The sequence below is a fragment of the Gallinula chloropus genome, assembly GCF_964237585.1.
Source record: "Gallinula chloropus genome assembly, chromosome: 26".
In the NCBI taxonomy this organism is placed as follows: Eukaryota; Metazoa; Chordata; class Aves; order Gruiformes; family Rallidae; genus Gallinula; species Gallinula chloropus.
Window position 1 is genome coordinate 4642245 of NC_140111.1, and position 12191 is coordinate 4654435.

The window sequence follows — 12191 nt, forward strand, 5'->3', positions numbered from 1 at the left end:
CCCATTCCCGGTGCCCATTCCCGGTGCCCGGTCCCGGTGCCCATTCCCGGTGCCCATTCCCAGTGCCCCGGCTCAGTGTCCCGGTGCCCATTCCCGGTCCCGGTGCCCCGGCTCAGTGTCCCGGTGCCGGTGCCCCGGCTCTCCCCCCTCTCAGACCACCAGGGGGCGCCGCGGCGGGACCGAGCCCCTCACCCCTGCGCCGCGTCGCGTGCCGCCTTCCTCCAGCCGGGGGGGCGCGCGCGCGGGCCGCCTCCCACCATTGGCTGCGGCGCGCGCCGGGTGCGAGGGGGGCGGGAAAGGGGCCCAGCGCGGCCCGTTTCGGAAGCGGCGAGCTGATTGGCGGAGGCAACGTAGTGGGAGATGGAAGGCGGGCGCTGATTGGCCCGCACCCTCTCCCCCCCTCCCTCTCACCGAGAGAGCCGGGGCCGCCGCGGGGGGGGGGCCGGCGCCGGGAGCGGGGCGGGCGCCATGGAGGAGCCGGGCTGCGGGGAGCAGTTCCGCGCCGCCGTGCGGGTTATCCAAGGGCTGCCCCGCAGCGGTGAGTAGGAGCCGGGAGCGGGGGCTGGGGTGCCGCCGGCGGTGGCTTGCGGTGCCCCCGGCCCCCGTTCCCGGCTCGGCTGAGGCTTGTGGCGCGCCCTAGGTTCCTACCGGCCCTCCTACGAGGAGATGCTGCGCTTCTACAGCTACTACAAGCAGGCGACGGCGGGGCGCTGCCAGGGCCCGCGGCCCGGCTTCTGGGACCCCATCGGCCGCTACAAGTGGTGAGCTGGCCCCGGGGGGAAGGGACGGGGGCGCTTTCGGGACGAATTCCAACCCCAGTCATCCCCCCCACCACCACCTTTCCCCGGTTTCTCGGCCCCTCACAGCCGCTGTCGCCCCCAGGGATGCCTGGCACAGCCTGGGCAGGATGTCCAAGGAGGAGGCGATGGCGGCTTATGTGGCTGAAATGAAGAAGGTGGCCCAAAAGGTGAGGGAGGGAGGGAGGGAGGGAGGGAAGGAGGGAAGGAAGGAGGGAGGGAGGGAGAGAGGGAAGGAAGGAGGGAGAGAGGGAAGGAAGGAGAGAGGGAAGGAGGGAAGGAGAGAGGGAAGGAGGGAAGGAGAGAGGGAAGGAGGGAGGGAGAGAGGGAAGGAGGGAGGGAGAGAGGGAAGGAGGGAGGGAGAGAGGGAAGGAGGGAGGGAGAGAGGGAAGGAGGGAGGGAGAGAGGGAAGGAGGGAGGGAGAGAGGGAAGGAGGGAGGGAGAGAGGGAAGGAGGGAGAGAGGGAAGGAGGGAGAGAGGGAAGGAAGGAGGGAGGGAGGGAAGGAAGGAGGGAGGGAGAGAGGGAAGGAAGGAGGGAGAGAGGGAAGGAAGGAGGGAGAGAGGGAAGGAAGGAGGGAGAGAGGGAAGGAGGGAGGGAGAGAGGGAAGGAGGGAGAGAGGGAAAGAAGGAGGGAGGGAAGGAGGGAGGGAGAGAGGGAAGGAGGGAGGGAGAGAGGGAAGGAGGGAGAGAGGGAAGGAGGGAGGGAGGGAAGGAGGGAGGGAAGGAGGGAGGGAGGGAGGGAAGGAGGGAAGGAGGGAGAGAGGGAAGGAGGGAGGGAGGGAGGGAGAGAGGGAAGGAAGGAGGGAGGGAGGGAGGGAGAGAGGGAAGGAAGGAGGGAGGGAGGGAGAGAGGGAAGGAAGGAGGGAGGGAGGGAGGGAGAGAGGGAAGGAAGGAGGGAGGGAGGGAGGGAGAGAGGGAAGGAAGGAGGGAGGGAGGGAGGGAGAGAGGGAAGGAAGGAGGGAGGGAAGGAAGGAGGGAGGGAGTGGGACAGCAGCTGGGGTCAGGTGCTCGGCGGTGCAGCCCCTTGCAAGCAGCCTCCCCCCTCAGATCATCGACACGGTGCCCATGGATGAGGCGACAGAGGAGATGTTGGGGTACTTCGAGCCGCTCTATCAGGTGATCCATGACATGCCCCGGCCCCCCGACGCCTTCTTCAAGAGGAAGAGGGGTGAGTGGGAGCCGCTGTGTGCCCGGCACGTCCTTCACCCCCGTGCCACGCTGTGCTCTCCTGGCATGTCCTTCCTGCTGTTCCCTGCTTCATTCTGCACTCTTGGCCATCACCTCTGGGCTCTGCTCTCCCCCAGGGCACGTCCTTGTGCTGCTCCCTGAGGGGGTGACAGGATGGGCACGCTCTGTCCCCTCTGACTCCCTTGCCGTGGCACAGCTGCTTGTTTGGGCACCACCAGAGAAGTGTCTCTTGGGCTGACTCAGGTGCTTCTTCAGCCTGGGCTTTCTGCAGAAGTTTGAGGAAAAAAAAAACCATGAGGTTTGGCTTCCCAAATGCCCCTTGGCCCAAATCCCTGTACAGGGTAGAGCAAAGGCTCAGCTCCCATGGAGTGTTGCGGCAGGGAGGCTGTTCTTTCTCTTGGCTCTCACCCACCTCCCAGCAGAGCAGCCTGTGTACAGGGAGTGCTGGTCATCTGATGTAAACATCTGCGTGGGCCAGACAGTTTGAGCACTGGAGTGGATTTGGAGAACCTGGGGTTGAGAAATGGGATTACTGGGACTGTCTTGTGGGAAAGAAGAGTTCTTCCCAGCCCTTTCCATGCCCCTGGCTGTCACCTCATGTGGAGAGAGGTGGCTGGGCACCTGGAGCAGGGCAGACCTTGGTGTGTCTGACTTGAAGGAAACATTAGAGGGAGTGAGGGTCTGGAAGGTGCCTCTGCTTGTGGGGTGAACCTGCTGGCAGTTTGGCTGTGGTGTATTTCCAGCAGCTTAGCTCAGCAGCAGATGAGCTTTTGGGGTGGATTCACAGCGGGTGTGTGAACTGTCAGTGCTTTGCTAATGGCAAATACACTCACTCCCCACCTGGCCCCAGCTACCTGTCCTGCACCTGACAGCTACTGTCACCCCTTGCTTCCAACAGGGATCCTGAGAACACATTGCCTGCAGGGCTTGGCCTCAGGATGCCTGTTCCTTCCCATGGTATCCAGGTGCTTTTGTCCTCCATATTGATGCTGAATCCCTTTAAAAGGCAATCAGACTTCATTTTTCTCAGGAACACAGAAGCTGGCTCTAAACTCCTGGTTGTCACCTGCTTGGGAGTGTCACCCTGTGCTAGTGGCACTTACCAATTACACAGCTGTCACTTAGATCCAAACCTGGTGACATTTATGAAATGAACAAGCCCAGGGCGCCTGGAATGGTGCTTTAAGCTGCTGAACTTCTTAAGCTGTTGAGTCATTTGTGTTAAAGGTTTCCAAACTCTCCTTCAGGTTGAGTGCAGCTTTTGTTACTGATAATCCAGAGGAGAAAGGTGATTTTTGGACACACTCTCACTGGGTGAGAGCAGAGCCTGGAGGGTACCAAGGGCCTCAGTGGGTGCAGAGCTTTAGGGAGACAGATGCTGCATGGGGAAGTCTGGGCAGATGTGGTTTTGTTTGTTTACAGAGTCAACACACTGTAAAGCAGCACTTGGAACCCAGATCCTGAATGGGCCAGGGGCACAGTGGGTCTCCAGTCAGCGGGGCTTTCACCAGGGTCTTGCAGGTGTGGGCCAAGACTCTGCAGCAAGAAGGAGCTGATGGTTAAGGCCTTAATGTGTGGAGCTCCTCTGCCAGCCCTGTGCAGCCAGTGTGGGAGCCAGGTGGTGATGTGCAGGGTGTCAGGACCCTGCTTGCTCCCCCCAGCCTCTGGGGCAGGCTCAGGGGTCACAGCACACACGCTGAGGGGGGTTTGGGGACGGTGACAGTCCCTGAGCAGAGCAGCTCCTGTGTGGGGTGGGGGCTGCCTTAATCCCCCCCCCAGCAGATTCAGTCTCCATGGGTGGGCTCGGGGGGGGGATGGGGGTGGGTCCCATGGCCCTGGGTCTGCTGTGGTGGTGAAGCCACGTTGGGAACAGAGGAGATGCAGAGGCAAGGAGCAGGCAGGGCAGCGTTGCCACAGACCTGCCTGGCCAGGAGCAGGGAGCAAAGTCCTGGGGGCTGGTGGAAATGTGGCTGGGCTAAACCCCATGAGGCAGTGAGGGGGGGTGGATCACAGCAGGCAGCTGCCCCCAGCACCCCCCCAGCCCTGCTGCTTGCTGAAAGCTTTGCAGGCTGTGGTGCACACAGACAAGGCTCTCCCTGGCCTGTGTTTCTTGTGTTAGGCTGTTTGATTGTGTGGGTGCTCCCTGTGCCCTGCCAGGGGAGGGTGACCCTCACCCTCGGGTGTTTACCCAGCTGTTGGGTGGTTGTTGATCCCTCTGCCACAAAACCTTGGGGGACAGAGACTGCTCTGCAGGGGCAGGCCCTGCATGTGGGTTGATCTGTTCCTGTTGATTCCCATCCATCAGTGAGCAGAGCCAGCCCTTCTCTGCCCTGCCATGCACGTCTGGAGGCTGCTGTGCCCTCAGCCACGCTGGCAGGGAAGCAGTGCTGAGCCCAGCCCCAAGAGGGCCTGTGCTGTGAGGATCCTCACAGTGCTGTGATTCTCCTCTCCCCCTCTTCCTCCTTGCAGGCAGTCAGGAGAGGACAGAGGACCCCAGCCAGGATGACCCAGTGAGCAGCCCAGCTCTGGAGCACCCCGCAGACACCCTGCCCGGGGAGCAGCGCAACGGGCAGCACGGGCCAGGTTGGTCTCCCTGGTGTGGCCAGCACCTGGCAGAGACCCTGTGGAGGATGAACTGGCAAGGGGGCTGAGCCTCTGCCTGCCTGTGGAGGGGTTGGGCACGGCTGCTCCAAGCCTGTTGGTGTTGGAGGTGTTGCCTGAGTCACAGGGAGTTGGAGCTGTTTGTGTGTCCAGCTCTCGGCGCTGTTCTTGACGCTGGGGGAGCCCTGAGCGTGGTGGTTGGACTCTGTGTTTGCTCTTCACCTGTGCAAAGGGGCCTGATTCTGCCAAACTGCAGTGAGGCAGCCAGGGGGTTTCCCCAAAGGCTGGACAGACCTCACCCTCCAAGGTCCATGTGCTGCCAGGGGTGGTTCTCCCTTGGCTGAAGCCCAGTCTGACCCTTCCACGGCACTGGGAGCCACAGTGCTGAGCCCAGGCCCTCCCTGCCTGATGTGTGGCTAATGCCTTGTTCCTGCTACTTCTCCAGCCCCTCACACTCACCCACCCACTGCTGTGTGCCTCCCTCAAGGGCACCTGTGGCTCTACAGGCCCAGGGGAGCCTCTCACTGTGCCCTGGGCTGGGTAGGGGGCTCTTGAGGGGTGTTCTTCCTGCTGTTGCCCCAGCCCTCCCCTGAGGAACATACAGATGGTCAGCAAGGGACCATCTACCCTGAGTGTGCTGGCAGCATGTGGGGAGCTGGGCAGCATCCCTGCCTGTGCCCTGGGGCACGCTGGCACTTGGGTGGCACTTGGCATCCAGTGGATGGGATCTGCTCCCTGCCAGAGCAGCCAGGGTTGTGAATCAGGCTGGAGGGGCTGCCTGCTGTGCTGGGGTTCCAGCTGGCTGCTGCTGTACCCTTCTCCCCAGCTGAGAGCCATGTGTGGACAGAGAAGCACCCTAAAAATGTCACGGTGTTGGGGCTTGCTGGCCCACGAGCAGGGCTGTGTGTCAGTCACTGTGGGCAGGAGGAGGGGGAATTCGCTCCTTGGATGCACAGGCACCCTGCAGTGGTGGGCACAGAGCCGATGCCTTCCCCCACCGTGCCTCAGTTTCCTCCTGCCTCCCCCCGTGCACCTGGCCCCTGCCTTGCCCCCTGCTTGCAGCCCTCTCGCCCTGCGGCTGCCGCTGAGCTCCTGCTGCCCTTCAGCCGTGGCCGGACCGCCCCCCCCTGCCCTGTTTGCCGTGTGCTTCCCTTCCAGGAGGTGGGCTGGGCCCTGCCGAGGCGCTGGAGGGCAGCAGCCAGCTGACGAGTGACTCTGAGGGGGACGTGTACTGCGACAGCCTGGAGCAGATGGAGCGAGAGCAGGTAACAGGGCTGGGAGGCGCCGGGGTCCTGCTCTGCCTGCTGCCAGCCCTGCCCTGCCTGCTGCCAGCCCTGCCCTGCCTGCACCCATCTCTCCGGGCTGCTGTTGGCACCCTTGGCTGTCCTGGGAGCCCTGTAAGACTCCCCAGAACTATGGGGCCACCTGGCTCGGTTGCACCCCTCTGTGCTTTGTGTCCCTCCTGGACCCTGGTCCCTGGCACTGAGAGGAGCATGAGGAGCCTTTGGTGTGTCCCAGCACTGCTCATGGTCCACCTGCTCCTGTGGCACAGCTCTGATGGGGCACTGGTTGGCTGTGGGGGGGTGTGTGGGGCTGGCACAGGCACCTCCCTCACACCCTTCCCACTCACTCTGCTTCCTGCTGCCACCAGCTGCTCTGCACTTGAGGAGCTGCAGCCAGACTCAGTGGATCCCATGGGCAGGAGGGAAGAAGCTGCCTGGCTTTTCCCTGGAGCTCTTCCACCCTCCCAAGCCTGGGCACCTGGCTTCCCTCTGGGGTTCTCCACTCTCACCTCCCAAACTGGCTGCGAACTGGTGCTGCCAGCGGGATCCATCTCCCCTCAACCTCACACGCCCTCCACCACCAAAAATGCCACCATGGGGCAGGGGAAGAGATGTGCCACCTCACCTGCTGTGCCCCTGCAGCCCCTGGGGAGGGGAGTGGGGGTCTGAGGGCCCATCTTCTCTCCCCTCCCGCAGGCTGGGCAGCTGCTGGGTCTCTCCCCAACTGGTGTCTGGGCTGGGCCTGAGCCCCCAACGCCCCGAGGCGCTGGGCAGGGAGAGCAGGCAGAAGGCAGAAGACTAGAGGGGAGGAGCAGCAGCGCTGGCCTGGCAGCCCTTGGCTCCCAGAGAGGTGGGTGCAGCGTGTGGCTCCTGCGCGCCTTCCCGCTGCTCCCTCCCCACAAGCAGGGCAGGACCAGGGGGGCTGTGTGGGGGCTGAGGAGAGGGGTGAGGGCTGCACCCACCACCAGGGAACAGATTTTGGCTCCAGCATCCAGGGCTGGGTTGGTCAGTGGCTGTGAGGAGTTCTGAGTGTCCCCTCTCTTCACCCCTTGGTCCCTGAGTGGTTTGGTGTCTGATGTTTCTCACAGAGGTGCTGAGTTGCCTGGATTTGGGGGATGCTCCACTGGCTCCTCCAGCAGCTGGGCAGGATGTGTGTGTGGATCCCTGGCTGCCTCTGGTCCCCATGGCCAGTGGCTGCCTCTGGCTGTGGGTGCTGCAGGGGGGTGTGAGCCCTCCCCAGAAGAGGACTGGGTGAAGCAGGACCCCCGTGTCCCTGGGGGCTCTGGTCCCTGGGATGCCCTGCTCTTGCAGTGTCACCTGTCCAACACCACCTGCAACAGCTGCCAGTGTTTGGGGACAGCCAGGCCCTGAGCTGTGGCTGCTGCAGAGAATGGACAAGGAGCCTCCTGCCAGCCTCTGGGCTCCCTCCAGGCACATCCCAGAGGGGGGCTTTCTGCTCCTGGGTGGCATTGTCACCTCACCCATGGGCTAGCAGGGCTGGTGCCACCACCTCACCTGGGCACAGCCCCCTCCAAGTCCTGTTTATATTTCCCCAAACCCTCTGGGGCTGCTTGACCTTGGGAGTTAACTTGTAACGAGGCCGATAAGGCCGGGCTGGGCTGTCCCCCGGGCTGGCAGCGAGCCCCTGCCTGTCTGCTGCTGGCTGTGGTGGGGATTACCTGGGTGTTTGCTGGGCTGTTTGCCCTCACAAGGGCCTGGCAGGGAGGCAGCAGCACACAAGGCATCCTGCCTGGCCTCAGGCATCCTGCCTGTGCTGCGTGGGAGGCGAGGGGACGCCCTCTGCCACCACCACTGAGCTGGGGGGACGTGGTGCTCCATCCCCAGGGATGGGCCTGGTGTCAGCTGCTGGAGGGGGAGGTGGAGGGCTGGGCTGGGGGCTCCTGGCTCTGCCTGGAGCAGTGGTGGTGCAGGCAGAGCTGGCAGCAGCTGTGCCAGCCCTCTAGATCCTCAGGAACGTGAGACAGGCTCCCACACACTGCACCCCTGCCCCGCTGCCTCTGACCAGCACCCATCTTTGTGCCCCACAGATCCCTGGCTGGCTGGGGCAGAGCAGGATGCCAGGAGCAGCCCTGAGTTTGCCTCTCTGCTGCCAGTGGAGCTGGAGGCCCACGTGGCCAGCACGGTCCAGGCCTTGCAGGATGACATGAGGCGGGTGCTGGAGCGCCTGAGCGAGCTGGAGACACTCGCTGCCATCCAGGTATGTGCTGTGCAGGGACCCACTGCTGCCTGGCTGGGGCACCCACGGAGGCCAGGCCAGCGTCACCGGGCTCCAGCACCTGCAGAGTGGCAGCCCTGGGTGGCTCAGGTGCTGAGAGGCCTCTGGGGTGGGTGATACACCCTGGTGGGGTGAGGCTGATGCTGCTCTGACCAACCTCGGGGTGCAGGCGGGGAGCTGCTGCCCCCCCATCATCTCCACTGCCCCTGGGATCCCATCAGGATCCCTTGCAGGAGCTCAGAGCTCTCTTCTCCCCCTTCCCTCCCTCTTGTGGGGACCTAGGGGCTGGAAGGGGGGTGCCCAGCCCTGCCTGCACCCCAGAACCTCTCCTCTCTTGCAGGGTGATGCAGCTGGGACCGACCATGACCAAGCTCTTGCTCTGCAGGTGAGTTGGAGGTGGAGGCAGCGCTGTGGGGTGGCCCCACTGCCTGTCCCAAGGGGTCTGGCTGCCCCACGGGGGACACCCCTGGGGGGGAGAGGGGGCAGATCAGGGAAGGGTCCTTAGGCTGGGCAGCAGGTGCCACTCCTGGGGACGCATTCCCAGTGTCCACACACCAGGGATGCTTTTGATGCAGCATCTCCAGAGGATGAGCCATCGGGCAGTGAGAGCGGCTGCCACCTGTCAGGGGAGGGCTGGGGGCGTTGGGTCACTCTGTCCCCCTCCCCACACCGCCTCTCTCTCTCTGTCCCCCTCATCAGGCTGCGTCCCCGTGGCCCCTGCCCGTCTCCCCACCCACCCTCCTCTTCCTCTTCACCTGGCCCTTCGTCACCCACTGGCTGCTGCGCCGCTGGCAGGGCAGGAAGAGGTGACCGCCCCGTCCCCGCTGCCAGCGCCGGGACGGCCCCGCTGGGCAGCCGCCAGCCCTCCTTCCCCAGCCCGCTTAGCACAAGCCGGGGAAGCCTCACGGGATCGACGGAGGGAATCGCCTCACCCGGCCCCGGGGCTCAGCCCCCCCGCGCCAGGGGAGCCACCGCCGGTCGCCGCCGTCACTCGCAGGGTCTCGCCAGCACCGCCGAGGGACCAACCAGCCGTCCGCGGGGAGCGGGGATCGTCCCCGCGCCCCGAGGGGCATCCCGGGGCATCCCCCGGGGCATCCCCTCCCTCCCTCCCGGTGCGGGGCAGGGGCGGGACGCGGCCGCCGTCCCGGCCCCCGCAGACCGGTTCCACGAAGTGCTTGAAGATCTGAACCTGCCTGAATTAAAGCTGCCTTCCGAGTCCAGCCCCGGCTGCTGCTGCTGCGCTGCCGCGGGAGGGGGCGGGCGGGTGGCAGCGGGGCCGCCCCGTCCCCGCAGCGGGCAGGGGGGGGGGCGGGGGGGGGGCGGTGGCAGCTGCCTGACCCCGGCCCCCCAGCCCCGGCCCCGAGCCAGGGGGGGAGCGTCCCCGGGCCCCGTCCTCTGTCCCCATCCCGTGATGCCTCCCGAGGTGCCCAGGCCGCTGCCGGCGCCGCCTCCCGCCCCGCTCCGGGGGCCGCGGCCACCGGGGCACCGAGGGGACGCCCGGCCCGGCCCGGCCCGGCCCAACCCGCCTGGGCAGCGCTTCGGGACGGGCAGACGGCGGCTTCTTACCCGCGGGGGTGTCCCGGGGGGGGGGGGTAGGATGCCTCTGGGGACCCCCAGGACCCGCCCCTCGCCCCGGCGGTGCCACCCTTGGGGGGACCGGCCCGCTCGCCCCTTCCCCTGGGCCAGGTGCTGTCGAGGTGGGGGGGGTAGCCCCCCCGCCCCCCTCCCGTGTAGTGTTCCCCCCCCCCGAGGGCCACAGATCCCCCCCTCGTGTCCCTCCCCGGCCGCAGGTCCCCAGCCCGGCCCCGCCCCCCGGCCCCAGCTCCCCCAGCGCCGCGGGGCCCCCCCTCCGCCCCCCCGGGCTCTCCGCCTGCCCCGGCCGTGTGGCCCCAGGGACCGTGACGGGCTGACACCGCCGCTGTGCGGGTGGCAGCCCCGGGAAACCCACCCACCCACCCCCCATCCCCCCTACTCCCCCCCCGCGGGCCGGACCGCGGCTCCGCGCCGCCCCTGCAGAAAAGGGACGCGGCGCCTTTAAGGACGGACTTGTTTCCGCTCGGGTTTGTTTACATCTCCCTCCGCGCGGCGGCGGCCACCGCCCCCCAGCTCAAGCAGAGCGCTTCGGGATCCCTCCGCCCGCCCCTTCCTCCCAACCCGCCCTCCCCTCCCCCTCCCCCGTCCCCGGGGGAGTCTCCCCGCCGCCCGGCCCCTTCCAGCCCCTCTGTGCCAAGGGCCGGGGAGCGGCATCATCGCAACCGCAGCCCGGAGACTCCTCCGCGGTGCGGGGACTCCTTTCGGGGCCGCACCACGGCCCTGCCGGGGGAGGGGGGGGAGCGGGGGCGCTGCCCTCGGCGCGGCCCTGAAGGTCGCCAGGCCCCGCGCCCGGGGGCGCCCCTACCGCGCGTGGTACGGCCCGGCCCCGCCCCCGCCCCTCCGCAGTGGCTGCGCCGCCCGTGAGCGACAGCGGGCAGAGCCAATCGCCGCCCTCCTGGCGCGGCTGCTGGGAGGCGGGGCCGGGTGGGCGGGGCCCTCCCTCTGCGCCCGCCGATTGGCCGAGGGGTGGGTTCCGCCCGCGTGCGGGGCCCGGCAGTGGCGGCGGCGGGCGCGCGGCGCGGCAGGGGCGGGGGTGGGGCGCTCCGCGCGCCGGCCCGCCGCGGGGGCGGGGCGAGCAGCGCGCCTGCGCGGGGCGGGGCGGGGCGCGCGCGGCTATATAAGGCGCGGGAGCGGGCGGGGAGCGGCAGTCGGGAGCTGGCGGCGGCGGTGGCGGGTGGAGGCGCGGGGCGGGCTGGGACGCGGCGGCGGCGGCGGTAGCAGCGGGGGGAGGGAGGAGGAGGCGGCGGCGGCGCGTGCCATGCGCGCGGGGGGGCGGGCCCGGCGGCGTTAACCCCTCTGCGACCGGCGGCGCTGACCCCCGGGGGCCTCGGTCCCCGCGTCATGGCCCCGGCGGCTTGAGGGGAGGAGGCGGGGTGGGGGTGTGAGGCCCCATGCGGCGCGAGTAGCGCCCGTCCCCGAGGGAGCGGAGCCGAACGCCATGGCGGACGCGGCCCCCGCCGAGCCGGGGCAGGAGCCCCGGTGCGAAGCGGAGCCCCCCAGCGAGCCGGAGCCTAAGCCGGAGCCTGAGCGCGGCGACGCGCCGGCGGCGGACGGCGAGGCCGAGCGGCTGCCACCCCCCGGGGCGGAGGAGGCGGCGGCGGCGGCAGCGGAGGGCGCGGGCGGCGCCGAGGGGCGTCCGTCGTCGGGCGGAGCGGCGCGTCCCGGCCTGGGCCCGCGGTACCGCTCCTCGGTGGGTCGTACCGAGGAGTGGCCGGTGAAGAAGAAGCACCGTCGTCGGCCGTCGAAGAAGAAGCGGCGTTGGAAGCCCTACTCGAAGCTGAGCTGGGAGGAGAAGCAGCAGTTCGACGAGCGGCAGAGCCTCCGCGCCTCCCGGCTGCGCGCCGAGATGTTCGCCAAGGGGCAGCCGGTGGCTCCTTACAACACCACGCAGTTCCTGATGGAGGACCACGACCAGGAGGAACCCGACCTGAAAACCGGGCTGTACCCGCGGCGAGCGGCCGCCAAATCGGACGACACCAGCGAGGAGGATTTCCTGGAGGAGGCGGCGGAGGAGGACGGGGGCAGCGACGGGATGGGGGGAGACGGCAGCGAGTTTCTGCAGAGAGACTTCTCGGAGACCTACGAGCGTTACCATGTGGAGAGCCTGCAGAACATGAGCAAGCAGGAGCTGGTGAAGGAATACCTGGAGCTGGAGAAGTGCCTCTCCCGCATGGAGGAGGAAAACAACCGGCTGAGGATGGAGAGCAAAAAACACGGGGGGGAAACGGCGGACAGGGCGCGGGTGCAGCAGCTGGAGCTGGAGGTGGACAGGTTACGGGCAGAGAACCTACAGCTGCTGAAGGAGAAGGACCTGTCCCGGCAGGAGAAAGGCCCCTGCCAGCTGGGGGAGTGACACTGGGATGGGGAGGGGGGGTGGGGGGTGGGGGGCGGAGGGGGGCGGGGGGCTTTTTACAGTGATGGGGTGGAACATTGTCAGCCTTGTACAGAGAAGCCGCGGACCCTCTTTAACAGGAGTAAAGCGGGGAGGGGGGT

General features: G+C 67.3%; 2 protein-coding genes across 2 annotated transcripts; both read left to right on the forward strand.

Annotated features, from left to right (window-relative positions):
* Positions 1–468: 468 nt before the first annotated feature.
* On the forward strand, positions 469–9318 carry ACBD4 (acyl-CoA binding domain containing 4; the record flags this gene model as incomplete). The annotated part of the gene is made up of 10 exons (XM_084275479.1): positions 469–538; positions 641–761; positions 883–967; positions 1845–1965; positions 4455–4568; positions 5745–5851; positions 6566–6719; positions 7918–8087; positions 8446–8490; positions 8805–9318. The coding sequence occupies 10 exons, from the start codon at positions 469–471 to the stop codon at positions 8913–8915; spliced, it is 1098 nt and encodes a 365-aa protein (XP_084131605.1). The 3' UTR covers positions 8916–9318.
* A 1611-nt stretch (positions 9319–10929) lies between these two features.
* On the forward strand, positions 10930–12066 carry HEXIM1 (HEXIM P-TEFb complex subunit 1). The gene has a single exon (XM_084275542.1). It carries the CDS (start codon positions 11137–11139, stop codon positions 12049–12051), a length of 915 nt encoding a protein of 304 aa, XP_084131668.1. The 5' UTR covers positions 10930–11136; the 3' UTR covers positions 12052–12066.
* Positions 12067–12191: the final 125 nt, after the last annotated feature.